Source organism: Bos mutus, chromosome 1, assembly GCF_027580195.1.
Source record: "Bos mutus isolate GX-2022 chromosome 1, NWIPB_WYAK_1.1, whole genome shotgun sequence".
In the NCBI taxonomy this organism is placed as follows: domain Eukaryota; kingdom Metazoa; phylum Chordata; class Mammalia; order Artiodactyla; family Bovidae; genus Bos; species Bos mutus.
Genome location: NC_091617.1, coordinates 142,881,781 through 142,897,684, shown reverse-complemented (window position 1 = coordinate 142,897,684; position 15,904 = coordinate 142,881,781). Strand labels below are relative to the sequence as shown.

The window sequence follows — 15,904 nt, the reverse complement described above, 5'->3', positions numbered from 1 at the left end:
ACCCTTTGCAACCTCATGGACTGCAGCCCACCAGGCTCCAATCTAGACAGCATATTAAAAATCAGAGACAAAGGTCCATATAGTCAAAGCTATGGTTTTTCCAATAATTATGTATGGATGTGGGAGTTGGATCATAAAGAAAGCTGAGCACTGAAGAAGATGCTTTCAAATTATGGTGCTGGAGAAGACTCTCGAGAGTCCTTTGGACAACAAGGAAATTAAATCAGTCAGTCCTAATGGAAATCAACCCTGAATATTCATTGGAAGGACGGATGCTGAAGCTAAAGCTCCAATACTTTGACCACCTGATGTGAAGAACCAACTCATTGGAAAAGACCCTGATGATGAGAAAGGTTGAGGGCAGGAGGCAGAGGATGAGATGGTTGGATGGCATCACTGACTCAATGGACATGAGTTTGAGCAAACTCCAGGAGATAGTGAAGGACAGGGAAGCCTGCTGTGGCTGCAGCTCATGGGGTCACAAGGAGTCGGATACAACTTGGCAACTGAACAACAACAACAGAAAGGATCAAATTTAAACATAACTTAAATAAAGCACAAAGAAATTTTCTGGGATTACATAAAATAACAGCACCAAACAAGATAAAATTCACAATGTCTAGCATCCAATAAAAAACTGCCAAGCAGGTAAAGAAATAAGAATATATAAGATCTATAAAAAGCAGAAAAACCACTCAAAAGAAACAGACTCAGTAAATACAGATAACAGAGTTAGTAGACAAGGCCATTAAAATAGCTATTGCTGCCATATTTCATATGTTCATGAAGGCAGAGAAAGACTGATGCTAAGCAGAGACAGGAAAGATATTTTAAAAGAAGGAGAAGACCCCTGAGGAACTCAAAGAGATGAAAACCACAATGTCTAAACTGAAAAATACACTGGGTAGGACTAAGAGCAGATTAGACACTGAAGAAGAAACAACCCGTTAACGTGAAGGCACAGGAACAGAAATTATCCAAATGAAACACAGATGAAGACTGATGACGCGCCCACAATGCAGTGACTCGGGAGGCGTCAAGTGACCTCACACAGAGCTAACGGAGTCCCCAAAGGAGAGAAGAGGAACAGAAAAAATAGTTGAAGAAATAATGACCAAAAATGTGCCAAATTTGATCAAAATTATAAATCCTGAAAGTAAAAAAGCAAAAACAAAAACCCAAAATCCAAGCACAAGAAATGAAGGTCCACCGTGGCACATCATAATCAAACTGCTTAAAATCACTGATAAAGAAAAAGAATCCTAAAACAACACAGGACTTCTCTGGTGGTCCAGTGGCTAAGAATCCACCCGCCAATGCAGGGAACACTAGTTCCACCCCTGATAAGAGAAGACCCCACGTGCCATGGGACAGCTGGGCCTACGCACCACGACGGCTGAGCCTGCGCTCTAGAGCCCACAAGCCTCAGCTACTGGGCCCGCGCACCTCAGAGCCTGTGCTCCACAAGAGAGGCCACCACCACAAGAAACCCAGGCGCCACAACTGGAGAGAGCCCACGGGCAGCAACCAAGACCCAGGGCAGGCGTCAATTAGTCCATCAATTTGAAAAAAAAAAAAAACACCAAAGGAAAGACATTTTATGTACAAAATAACAGTCAAAATTCAAAGATGTTTCATGGGTAACAATGGAAAGCAAAAGACAGTGAAGCAACATCTTCTAAGTGCTAAAAGCGGGGTGGCGGGGGGGGCGCAGAGCAGGGAGAACCTTCGCACAAGACCTATCAGGGAAATATTCTCCAAAAATAAAGGCAAAATAAATAGCTCCTCAAATATTTAACGGCTGAGAAGAACTCATCACCAATGGCCCTGCACTATACAGAAGCAGAAAGAAGTCCTTCAGGCAGAAAGAAATGAACACCACCTGAAAATCTGGATGCACACAGGAAGGGGGTGCACTGGAAATGCTAAACACGCAGGCAGACATGAAAGACACACTTTCCCAGGTTTATTCTCTTTACAACACACTTGATGGTTTACAGCAAAAACAACAACCATGTACTGTGGGTCTACCACACACGTAAGGCTGAATGTACGCACAGTCACATGAGGCAGGGGCGAGAAAGGCAGTGCTGTGACCCCGCATACTGTCTCAAGCAGCACAGCAGACGTGAAGGAAGGAGGCGTAACTTACAGTGTGGACTACAAACCCGAAAGCAACCACTAAAATAACACAACGGAATTTTACTTCTAAATCTAAAATCCTAAACATTGTCAACTTGCTCCAGGAATTTTTCTTAATAAAAGGAAAAGTGAAAGTGAAGTCTCTCAGTCATGTCTGACTCTTTAGGACCCTACAGACTGTAGCCCACCAGGCTCCTCTGTCCATGGGATTTTCCAGGCAAGAATACTGGAGTGGGTTGCCATTTCCTTCTCCAGGGGATCTTCCCAACCCAGGGATCAAACTCAAATCTCCCACACTGTGGGCAGACTCTTTACCGTCTGAGCCACCATGGAATCCCATGGTGGGATTCTTTAGCCATGGAAATTTTCTTACTAGATGATAACCAAAACTAAAACAGAAAAAAAAAACCTCCACAGGATTCCTACTAGGAAATGTAAGTTTAAGGAGGAAAAAAATCATCTATAATGTCCACCTGATGCAAAGAGCCAAATCACTGGAAAAGACCCTGATGCTGGGGAAGACTGAAGGCAGGAAGAAAAGGGGACAAGAGAGGATGAGATGGTTGGATGGCATCACTGACTCAATGGACACGAGTTTGAGCAAAGTCTGGGTAGTGAAGGACAGGAAAGCCTGGCGTGCTGTAATCCATGGGGTCACGACGAGTCAGACATGACTGAGTGACTCAACAACAACATAATGTCCACAAACACGAAATACATCTTGCAGTAAGAATGCAAGACTTCTATGAAAAACATTACAACACATTACAGAAGAACATTAAAAAGCCATGAAGAATGGTTCCCAGAGGAGAAGATCCATCATCATTAAAATTCTTCTCAGATGAATGTATTAACAGTTTCAAGGCAGTCCCAATCAAAACATCTCCAGTCTTCTGGTTTTTCCCTTTTCAATCAGTTATCTATGATTTTGTAACAAACCACTACAGAACAGACTGGCCCAGAAGACTGACTGTTCCCAAGTCTACAGCTCGTCTGCTCCACCTGGTGTCAGCTGTGGCCCTGGGATATATTTAAATTCACATCTTTAAAGACCTATATCACTAAAAACTTAAGAATGAAGATAAATGTATTTCCAACTCAAAACAACTAGGAAAAGAAAAAGTAAACTATAAGAAAACAAAAGGAAGGAGACAGTAAAAAATGAAAGCAGAAATTAATGAGATAGAAAACATACCAACTGTATATCAGACTAACAAATGAAAATCCTGGTTCTGGAGGAAAGGGGAGAATCAAACTAGCTAATTTCATCAAGAAAGAAAGAAAAAAAAAACAAAACACCAATACACAAAGTAAGAAATAACAATGGAGAAATAACTATTGACACAGAGCACACTTCAAAAGTCGAAAAAAGACTATTCATACGTCTCAATGGAAAGAGATTTTAAAATTTAACTGAAATGTAGAATTTGTAAGAAAAACACAGTTTATCAAAGTAGACAAATGGTTAAAACAGACCAACCTTCATGGAAGGGATACAGAACATAATCAAGAAACTATCCCATGAGAGTGCCAGGCCCAGACGATTTCTCAGAACTCTGTCAAGTTATGAATCAAGCATAACATTGATAGTGAAGTTGCTCCGTCATGTCTGACTCTCTGCGAGCCCATGGACTGCAGCCCACCAGGCTCCTCCGTCCATGTGATTTTCCAGGCAAGAATACTGGAGTGGGTTGCCATTTCCTTCTCCAGGGGATCTTCCCGACCCAGGGATCGAACCTGGGTCTCCCGCATTGTAGGCAGATGCTTTACCGTCTGAGCCACTAGGGAAGTAGCTAAACCTTATAAACACAATACACAAAAAAGTTAAAGACCAATCACTTGTGAATGCAGATGCAAAAAATCCTAAATAAAATGAACAGACACCAATGTCACATTAAGAAAATAATACTCTGACCAAGTGGAATATACCAGGAATACGAGTATGGTTCAAAAATACCCATTACCAGTAATGTAATTCAATGTATTAGTAGATCTAAGTGAGAAAAATCATATGATTATCTCCACCAGGTATGACAAAGCCTTTAACAGAATTCAACAGTGTATTCCTAATTTAAAAAACTCTCGAGAAAATAGGAATGGATGGAAGTTCCTTCACACACTGACTCAAATCCACCTGATTCCCACAGCCAGCACCCTACTTACTGGGGGGTACCAATCACAGGCATTCCCACTGAACCAGGAACAAGGAAAAGATACCCACTGTCTCCACCACTAACAGACAATGTCCTAGACCAGGAAGGTAATCTGAGACATAAGAACTGAAAAGGAAGCAGTAAGACTCTGCAGGTGGCAAGATAGGATGACTGGAAAACCCTAGACTTTGGGGCCTGCAGACACTGGTTTTGAGAACCAATGACAAAACAAACTCAAACAATAAAAAAAATTCAGCAAGGTTAACATGAAAAAAAAAAAAAAAACAAACCAACAGTCTCTATATACACAAAAAATCACCAACTGGAAGAAAATGTGAGAAAAAAATCCTACTGACAATAGCAACAAAAAAGGTAAAATACTTAGAAAAGGAATTGAATACTAAGGTTCATATGAAAAAATAAACATGCCAGGGCAACTAGGCAAACACTGAAAAGAACGACCCCTGAGAGCGACCAGCCCAGCCAGGTCTGAACGTGGACTGTCAGGCCCGGGAAAGCACGCACTGCACACAGGCTCTGAACTCTTCTCAGCCAGCCTGTTTCAGGCAGTCATGTTTATAGCAACTCTGAAACCATTCTATGCACACTGCAGCCCTGAGCAGGTTAAGTGAAGGTGCCCATGTTGTCAGGGCCAGGGTGGATATAAACACAGTACAGGTTAAGGCAAGAAAGCACCCTGGGGTTAGGCTAAAATCAGAGGCATCGGTATCAAGTCATGATTTCTAAGACATGTGCTTTCAGAGCCCTGTGGAGTCAACTGGCACAGCAGCAGGGCCATTCCCGCCATGCCAGGGGGATCAAGGCATTGAGAAAAAACGGCTGATTCCAACACAGGGGTAGCAAAGGGACAAGAACCCAGAATATTCTGTCATGTCTAAAGTTAGAAAGTGCTCAGAAGGCCACAGGAGCCAGTTTGAAGTGACTCTCACTGGCCAAACCTGAGACAACTTGAACATCAAAATAAAGACAATGAACTGTAAAGCACTAAAAGAGAAGCCCACATGGGTTTCTGATAACTTGGGAAGAGGTGTGTGCAGGCTGTGGTGATGTCTGGGTCAGGAAGAACCAGCCTTGTGCTAAATCCAATCTGGATGTTGGAGGATTCCCATCACTGTGCCATAGGAAGTGCCTCCCTGCACACACACTGCACCCATCACATGGCTTGTGCTGACCCCTGTGTTCCCCAGGAGTTCAGAGCACTGCTACGTGCCAGGCAGAGGTTGCCTATGTGCCTGGTCCAATAAAACCCCAGGCGTCGCATCTCTAACGAGCCCCTCTGGTGGACAACACCTCACATAAACTAACCTAAGAGTTTGCGGGGAAGAAGCCTGTCCATGTGACTTCACAGGGAAAGGCTACAAAGTAGAACTACAATAACTACTCTGCATCCTCAGATCCAGGTTAAAACGTCACAATGTGTAATGATTCATGTACTCTGTACACTGCTAACTGCTTATTTTATTAGAGTTGAAACAGATAGAACAAATGACCCACAGAATTTTCCATTCGTTCATGAAAGAATTCAGGTTCATGAGTACAGAACTGCCAAGTAAAGGCCAGGGTGCCCACAGCAGCAGTGTCCGCTCTCTCAACGGGCATCACAAAGCACCTCCTGCACCAGACTCGGGGGGTGAGTTAGGAGACAGCTCCCTGCCCACAGAGAGCCTGCCAACCAGCACCAGAGACAGACAAGGATTCTCAAGGAGAATAACAGCCATGTGGTGACTACAGGGTGCGAGGAAAACAAAGCTGAAAGGAACTGTTAGAAATAGCTAGTGCCCACCAGGACACAGGGAGATGGCTCGCAAGAACTGGAAACGTAGGAAGTAATTCGGTGACTGTATTTGGTGATTACGATGAGTACATGCACTGGGCCAGAGCAGAACTAGGCCATGGCAAAGTCATACACTTGGCTGAAGAATGGAGAAAAGAGAATACCAAAAAATTAAAATAGTAAATTTCAAAAAGTATAGCTGTCTCAGCAAAACCCAGACCTGTGAGTTCTCAACCCATTATAATGTTCCCCACAATGAATACTCACACAGCACTCCGTCCAGTAAATGTGCAGGAAGGGGAAGGTCAGCAGGGCTTTGTTCCCTTCTTTGGGCAGCAGCTCCTCTTTGAACTGAACAAAGTTAGACTCCAGGTGAATCATCTTTGGAGCCCGGCCATAGGACCTATCAACAATTGTGAACGAGTCACTGAGAAACATGAGAATGTTCAGCAGAAGGAAAACGAGAAAAGACAACAATCTCATCATATCTATGCGTTCAGAAGTGCATAGGTGATACTAACCCTGAATTTTAACTATTATATGTTCCATTTGAAAAGATGCTATAAATTACTTTAAACACAGTTCATGTGTCAAAGCTCTTCATAACTCCATTTGCAACAGTACAGACTTCTGAGAAAAATGTCAGTATACAGTCACCATAAAAGAAGCACAGTGTTTCCCAAATGTCAAAAGTGCAGTTTGAAACTACCAAAGCTTTAAACTGCTCTAATATTTTTGCAACAAACTGCATTATCCAAAAAAGAGAACTGTCTGGTGAAAAAGAACAGGTTTCTGCTTGCACAGCATAAATAGTGGTAACCACCCATCCTTCAATTTTTTTTTAAAGGACATCTCAAGGAAATTTTTAAAAATAATTTTTAAATTTATTTTCGGCTGTGCTGGGTCTTTGCTGCTCTTCATGGGCTTTCTCTAGTTGCAGCAAGTGGGGGCTACTCTTCGTTGCAGTGCTTGGGGTTTTCTTGTTGCAGGGCACGGGCTCCAGGCAGCAGGCTTCAGCAGCTGCAGTGTGTGGGCTCAGCAGTTGCTGGGCTCTAGAGCACAGGCTCAGTAACTATGGCTCACAGGCTCAGTTGCTCCATGGCATGTGGGATCTTCCTAGAACAGGGATCAAACCTATATTGGAAGGCAGATTCTTACCCACTGCATCACCAGGGAAGTCCCGTCCTCCAATTTTCCTCAATCCAAGAACCAAGATCCCACAAGCTACACATCTAATCGATGGCTATCATAGAGTATGGACACTGCTTAATTATACTTCTAAAAATAAATTAGACCACATACATCTCTTTTCCACACCTCTATTTTCCACCTCTAGTGAGCTGTCTCTTTTACATATCTACAGATAGATTTTATTCTTTTTGTCTAACCTAAGGATTCTCCATGATGAATAAACTGAAAACAACCATACTGAATGTTATTATGCTTTAACTTGTGGATTTTCTATCTCACGCTAGTTTTTTCTGTCCTTGGTGAGATTAATCAAGTTTTCCTTTTCCATCCTTTTTCTCTGTTAGCTTGAAAGTTTAATCTTCTATTTCTTTTCTGTTATTTACATTTTAATTTTTAATATGCATAAACTTTTAATTTCCCTTTCAAAAAGTACAGTAAGTGTCTATATCTCTCCTTGAACAGGACAAAGATACGACACTGTTTTCTTTCTGCTTTCTTCCACATTCTGAAATTTTAGATTTTTAATTTTTAAAAGCATTGACACCATAAAATAGTGAAATCTTTGTTATGACTTGCTTTCAGGCAGCTGCTCCCTTCACCCTGTGAATTCAGGGTTCATGTTCCTGACACATGTGTTTTCCTTGAGACACATTCCTTAATTACTTCAGAGACAGTAGTACAGCTTCTGATCATACACACCTGAAGGTGTTCCTGTTAACAGCATGTTTCCAGCTATTTCCATGCTGTGGCAGCAGCGAATATAAGATGGGAGCAGGGCTCTAGAGAGCACGGTGTAGTGGTGTACGGACACCCCGGGCCCAGCCGGAACCCTGTCTCTCCAAGGCCAGGGGGAGGCTGAGACAGTCTTCCCGCTGTGTGAGTGTGAATAATACACAACTCTAGAGTCAAGGTGGGGCTTCTCAGAACTCAGCTCTCAGTCTCCTCAGGCTCAAGTCAAGGTGGGGTTTCCCTTGTGGCTCAGCTGGTAAAGAATCTGCCTGCAATGTGGGAGACTGGGGTTTAACCCCCTGGTTGGGAAGATCCCCTGGAGAAGGGAAAGGCTACTCACTCTAGTATTCTGGCCTGGAGAATTCCATGGACTGTATGGGGTCACAAAGAGTCAGACACAACTAAGAGTCAAGGTACAGCCTTCAAGTCAAAGTACTCCTCTTAAATGCTCTATCTTAGGCTGCATTTTAAATGCTGTTAGAGACTGCAGACTCGGTTTTTCTTTTCTCCCTATTTCTTGATGTGGCTTTTTGTTTGATTGCTTTTGTTTTCATTCTGCTTGACATCCAGCAGCCCCTGAAATCTCTGAACTCACTTCTGGGAAAACCTGGACACCAATTCCTCAAGCAGGGCCCATCTCTCCACTCGCTGCACAGTCACTTCTGAAATACCAACTACAGGGATATGGAAACCTATGGACTTGGCCTTCACGGCTCAGCTTTCCTCTCGGACCTCCATCTCTGGCTCTCAGCTCTCAGCTCCGGAGTTCCCAAGTGCAATCTCCCAATTCATCACTCTGTTCTTCAGCTACACAGAAGTTCAGTGTGTAAAGTCAAGTTTCTGCTTCAATTTTGTTTCCCAAGATCTAATCAATCACATTTTTGCCAAAGTGAAATACACACACTTTAACATGTCAAACAATACTAAAGAGCCACACATACACACACACCCCTCTGCACTTGGTCTTGCCCTTGCCTCCCCAGGTCCTGGGCCCTTTCACCTGTCAGGGACCCGCCTGCTTCTCAGGGTGTCCCCTCTGCAGACACACAGAGGGCTTTCCCTCCCATTCCTCTGTCCATCCTTCTGCTCCCAGAAAGATATCCGTGTCTCCGCTGCTGCCGCCTCCGCCTTCTCTGTCCTTAAACGTTTAGGCCTTTCTAGTACTCTTCTCTCATTTAGTTTTCAAGACGGTGAAGCAAAGAATATGCACATTAAATCTATGCAGGGTCTCTATTCCATTTTTTTCTCATAAGCCCATTTCTCATTTATCTTTCTGAATGTTTGAATAATGTATACTTGTTTGAAATCCTTTCCAGATGACTCCATTTCTTCAGATATTATTAAATTCTTCCATTTGCTGAATTGTTTTCTCTCATTCACAGCACTGGGCCTCTTCAATAGTTGAATAATTTTTCTGTAAGGGAATTCTCCCAGTTCTGTACATTCTTTATATTACATTTTGGTAAATAAATACATTCCTTGTAACACTAAGCAGGCACAAAGATTAGACTAGATTCAACAGAGAGCCTGGTAAAGTCATCCAGAATGTTAATTCTTCACGTTAGGAGGGTAAAAACTGGTGGTCAGAAAGGAATAATGTAGCAAGAATCAGAATTACACGAGCATGAATAACAACAGGAAATTTTTCATTCACCTTGGTTAAAATCAGACTGCCAGTATTAACAGGTATTAACAATATTAATATTATTAATAAACAGTATTAACAATCCAAACATTTTCCACAAATAATATCTAATCTTACCAGAAGTTAGTTTTTCAGTAAAATAATTCAAAGTCAATTATTTCCTCAGAACAAGTCATTAGAGGAACAATTACAAACAACAGGGCCAATGGGAGGACTGATCTGATGGCACTCCTAATTTTAAAGATCATCCTTCTGTCCACTTTCTCATCCTTAAGAGAAGAGCCCAGGCACTCAGGGTGACGAAGTCCTGGTTAAGACGCAGAGGCACCAGCTCCTCTGAGGAATATGGGTGCCCATCTCCTTAACCAAATGCCACCACAAGTCAGAAGTCACCTCTATACGAGGGGCCTGTGAGTCCGAAGACATGTCCCATTTCTATCATTGCAGGTCTTGTTCAGAAAACAACACGTTCCTTAAAAAAAGGCTCACAGATTACGGGCCCTTCTTCTCAGTCTCCTTAGAACTCAGGCTCTCACTTTCACTGCTTCACTCACTCACACTGACACCTACAAAACAAGGAGGGGGATGCCATACCTTCTCCATTCCATCGGATCTCTTGGAAGCTGCTGGGAAAGTGTCGGGTAAATGGAGGTAAATAAATTCTGATCTCCAGCACCTACAACAGGAATAAACATGGCACTGTTAGGTAAATATAGGGAAAATGGGCTCTAAAATGTATTAATTGGTATTTTTACACAATTGAATAATTTAGCAAAATGACATCACAAAACAGGTTGTTTTGTATCTTTAAAGAAGTGGTCTCTAGAAAATCCAGCACTTGATCTAACTTCGCCCCCACCTGGCCTCCCTGAGGAGATAAATTCTCCCTAAGAGTAAGAGGAGGAGGAAGAGGTCTGACAGCTAAGGAGGGCGGAGCTGGACCAACCCTGCCCAGCCGCGCACCTGTGTCAGCTCCTACAGCCACTTCTTCAACTTGGATAAAACAGCCATGAAACTCCAGGCAGAAAAGGAAGCCAGGACAAGTGGATGTGAGTTTCTTCACCAAATTCCAGCAGGAGCCAAGACACACAGGCTACTCTCTGGTACCCAGGACACCAAACACACCTGCTCTCACTTGTCCTCATGGGAAGCCCTGGAGGCAGATCCAACCGCACATCAAGGACAGAGGAGCTGTAAGGGCCCCGCGCCCAGAGTACACAGCTTGCTGGTGGCAGAGACCAGTGAGGAACTCGGGAGTCTCTGACTTCACAGCTCAGCTGTTAACTCAGCTCTTTCATCCCGGCCTTAACAGAACTGAAAAATCCACTTAGCTCTCCTAAAATGACAGTATAGCCACATCCTACTTCAGCCTAGAAAGAACCTTTCAAAATCAATGGCTCAGTCTTACACTCAGGATCCGCTACCGTTAAGCGAAACCTTTTTCCAACTGTATTTATATTGATCTTAAAGAAATCATTGGGAAGTGATGTGGGCCACTGACATACATACTTATTTTGCTACCACGAGCCTAAAAAAAAAAAAAGAAAACAAACAAAACGGAACCTTTCCCAAACCACATAACAATGTCAAGTCACTACAGAGAGGAGTGATGTTTCTGGGCAACTGAGCTGATCCTCAGAGAGGCAGTGGGGCATGGGGACTGGACACAGATGCTGCAATGTTGACCACCTGGGTCCCTTCTGAGCTCCACCACCTACTAGCTGAATACACTTGGGAAGACCATCCTTTCTGTGCCTCAGGGGCCATCTGTGAAATGGGAAAATACGAATAGCTTCCAACAGGGTCATTGTGAGACTGAGTCAACACAATAACCTTGAACAAGGCCCGACGCAGAGTAAATCGTTAATAAGGGTTACTGTTAATAATTTATTGTTGCCATAAAAACAGCTTTTAGGTTTTAACTCATCCGTTTTCACTGCATTCATGTATTTGGTAATTGTCTTAGAAATCATTAAAGTAAGAAAACCTTTAGTTAGCTTCTAATTTCTTATCTTTGAGTGCCAACTCCTGCTGCCTCTTGAAAAGGTTCTAGAATTAACATATAAAAAAAATGACTACTCTCTGCTAAAAAGAAATTAGGGCAACCACAGGGAAGCTTTCTTCTCTTTCACTTAACTTTTTATATATATGCTCCTTGCAATAAAGTCTCACATAAAGGTACAAGTAACCTCTGCAACAGGGAAAACAAATGAAGTGCCTCCTACACACCCCTTTCTCAAGTGTCTCCCACAGGAAATCCTGTTATACAATATAAAACTTGTCCAACTGGAGGCTGTAAAGTAACAATTTTTCTTACATTCAATCATGAAATAAATCTTTAATCTGTGTCCTAAATTTAATTTTAAAAGATTACAGGTCAATTAACACACCTGTCAAGGGCAGAGACATCGTCTGATAATAACTGGGCGCTGAACATGTGACCATTTGATCTCAGCCCCTGTAAAGGAGCTGAACTGTGTCCCAGCAAAATTCACACATTGAAACCCTAACCCCTCAGCACCTCTGTTATGTGACTGTATCTGAAAGAGGTGATTAGGTGAGAACAAGGGCTTTTGAATGGGCCCTGATTAAATCCCTTCAGAAAGAAAGTGAAGTCGCTCAGTCATGTCTGACTCTTTGCAACCCCATGGACTGTAGCCTACCAGGCTCCTCCATCCATGGTATTTTCCAAGCAAGAGTACTGGAGTGGGTTGCCATTTCCTTCTCCAGGGATCTTCCCAACCCAGGGATCGAACCCGGGTCTCCCACATTGCAGCCAGACACTTTACCATCTGAGCCACCAGGGAAGTTGATTAAATCCCTTAGACATCCTTACAAGAGAAAATGTGGACACGCAGTCACTGGGGCAGGAAAGACCACGTGAGGATGCAGCAAGAAGACATGGCCACTGACAAGCCACCGAGGGAGGTCTCACAGCCAGCCCTGCTGACACCTTGACCTCGGCCCTCCAGCCTCCAGACAGCGAGGAAACAAAGTTCTGCTGTTTCAGCTCCCCCCACCCCCAGCCTGGAGTATTTTGTTACCCCGAGCACCCCGAGCAAACTGACACAGCACCCTACTTTTCACTCCCATCCACTGAAACCCTATGTTGACTGAACGTGAAGAAAAGCCACCGTGATTTTCTCAGAATGCATGGCTATTATTAATGATAATACTCTCAAGTTTTTATACTGAGTATTATGGAAAACAGAGGGAGGTATCTTTGAAAATGGGCTAGAAAGAGCCATAAAAGACAGACAGGAAAGAGCTTATATGTAAAACCTCAGAAGAATAAAATCTCCGTTCACTTGATAGGTAATTAACAATGTGTATTAATACTTTGTAGTGCCCCAAAACAGCCCAACCAGTTAGTAGAAACGCCACTGGCGTGCTGAGGTCTGAACTCTAAGAGCAGCTTCGTTTTGATCCCGTGGGCTGCACAGGGGCATGAGAACAACAGGGGCTCTGCTGTTAGAATACAGCTACTAGAAGCAAAAACCAGGCTAAGATGATGTGTTGAGAGAACTTTGCTCAGAAAACTGCTGTGTTTATTTTTCTTTCTCAGGAGGCCTACGAAGATTCACTCGAGCTTCCCTGGTGGTCCAGTAGTTAAGAATCCGCTTCCAGTGCAGAGGACGCAGGTGCGATCCCTGGTTAGGGAACTATGATCCCACACACACGCTGCGAGGCTACTAAGCCCATGTTCCACAACAAGAGACGTCTGAGAAAAAGGCCGGCGGAGCTCTGGGCTCCTGACTACCTATGCCTCTCTTCCCATGTCTGCCATTTGTGATCAGACTCTGGTCCATGCACTCAGATATCTGAGGCAGACCTTCACTATTTTCTGAAGTAGGACTGCATTCTCTGAGATTTTTAGAAGCATATATTTATGTATTAATCACATAATTTTAAACTTTCTATGTTAAAAGCAAGTAAGAACTAATTAAACATGGCCAGTTGGGGGGTGGGAGTTAAAAAAGATGATTTCAGTGACTTAAGTTTATGTGGGTCACATTTCAATAAACTCAGCTGAACATTTTCTTAAAATTTTAAAAACAGAAGTACTTGGGAACTCAATTATAAAACAGTTAACTTTTACCAATATTGAGAAGACACTAACACATGTCCAACAGAATATAAATAAATATAGATAAAGATGTGTCATTTAGACTTTCACATGCTAGCAAGGTAATGCTCAAAATCCTTCAAGCTGGCTTCAACAGTACCAGATGTACAAGCTGGATTTAGAAAAGGCAGAGGAACCAGAGATCAAATTGCCAACATCCACTGGATCACAGAAAAAGCAAGAGAAAAAGAAAGAAGAAAAAGCAAGGGAATTCCAAAAAAATATCTACTTCTGCTTCACTGACTAAGCTAAAGCCTTTCTGACTGTGTGTATCACAACAAACTGTGCAAAATTCTTAAAGAGATAGGAATACCAAATAGGAGACTTACCTGTCTCCTGAGAAACATGTATACAGGACAAGGAGCAACAAGTAGAACCAGACATGGAAAAATGAACTGGTTCACAACTGGGAAAGGAGTACATCAAGGCTGTATACTGTCATCCTGTGTATTTAACTTATATGCAGACTACATCATGCAAAATGCCAGTCTGGATGAAGCATAAGCTGGAATCAAAACTGGGAAAGGAGTACATCAGGGAGAAATATCAACAACCTCAAATATGTGGATGATACCACTCTAATGGCAGAAAGTGAAGAACTGAAGAACCTCTTGATGAAGGTGAAAGAGGACAGTTAAAATACTGGCTTAAAGCTCAGCATTCAAACAACTAAGATCATGGCATCCGGTCCCATCACTCATGGCAAACAGATGGGGAAACAGTGAAAACAGTGGCAGCTTTTCTTTTTTGGGCTCCAGAATCAGTGTGGACAGTGAGTGCAGCCATGAAATCAAAAGACACTTGCTCCCTGGAAAAAAAGTGAAAGTGAAAGTCACTCAGTGGTGTCTGACTCTTTGTGACCCCATGGACTATACAGTCCAAGGAACTCTTCAGGCAAGAATACTGGAGTGGGTAGCCTTTCCCTTCTCCAGGGGATCTTCCTAACCCAGGGATCGAACCCAGGTTTCCCACATTTCAGGCAGATTCTTTACCAGCTGAGCCACAACGGAAGCCCAAGAATACTTGAGTGAATACTGGAAGAAGAGCTACGACAAACCTAGACAGTGCGTTAAAAAGCAGGGATACCACTTTGCCGACAAAGGTCTGTATAGTCAAAGCTATGGTCTTTCCAGTAGTCATGTAGAGATGTGGGAGTTGAACCATAAAGAAGGCTGAGTGCTAAAGAATTGATGCTTTTGAATTGCGATGCCGGAGAAGACTCCTGAGAGTCCCCTGGACTCTCCTGGACAGCAAGAAGATCAAACCGGTCAATCCTAAAGGAAATCAATCCTGAATATTCACTGGAAGGACTGATGCTGAAGCTGAAGCTCCAATACTTTGGCCACCTGATGCAAAGAGCCGACTCACTGGAAAAGACCCTGATGCTGGGAAAGACTGAGGGCAGGAGGAGAAGGAGGGCAGAGGATGAGATGGCTGGATGGCATCACTGACTCAATGGACATGAGTTTGAGCAAGCTCTGGGAGATGGTGAAGGACAGGCAAGCCTGGTGTCCCTGGGGTCGCAAAGAGTCGTAAACAACCCAGCGAATGAACAACAAAAAGAGACAGTAAGAAATTGGCTATTTTTGAAACAACTCTAATTTTCAAAGAAATCAATTATAACTAAAAATAGAAACCTGTAGGCCAGTCTTTTAGAGCCAACACACCATCACTAAGATCAGAGTCTAAGCAGAGCCGAGTAACATGTCCAGACCAAGCCCAGGAGGGCGCAGCAGACCCGCCCAGCCGCACTCAGGGCCACTCACAGCTGAGGTCAGTCGCCCAGCATCGGCTTCACCCTTCACCAATGCAAACAGCAATGGAAACTTTCACTTTCAATCATTTTTCTGCACAAAACTTTTATTTTAGGATCCACTAGAACTGCAATGTCACAAGGTTATTTAGTGCCAAAGCAATTTTAAATCCTGATCTTCAGTTAACAGTCAACTGCGACCAGAGCAGAATCAGTCTTATGCTGATACTTAAAGAGCAGAGGATGAGTCCAGGGTCCTGTTCTGTGTGAAAGAGCCTCCAGCAGAGGAAAGGCACATGAAGCTCAACCCTGCTGGAATCAACATCCAACCAAACCGTGTGAGCTGGCTCCGTCTGGGGTGGAGGTTAGA

The 15,904-nt window shown here is 43.1% G+C and overlaps 1 protein-coding gene across 1 annotated transcript in view; it reads right to left on the bottom strand.

Moving 5' to 3' along the window:
- TRAPPC10 (trafficking protein particle complex subunit 10) overlaps positions 1–15,904 on the bottom strand; it is a 78,444-nt gene that overhangs the window by 48,914 nt on the left and 13,626 nt on the right. The window contains 2 exon segments of the mRNA XM_070376863.1: positions 6,358–6,493; positions 10,250–10,331. Coding sequence (XP_070232964.1) covers positions 6,358–6,493; positions 10,250–10,331 — 218 coding nt within the window.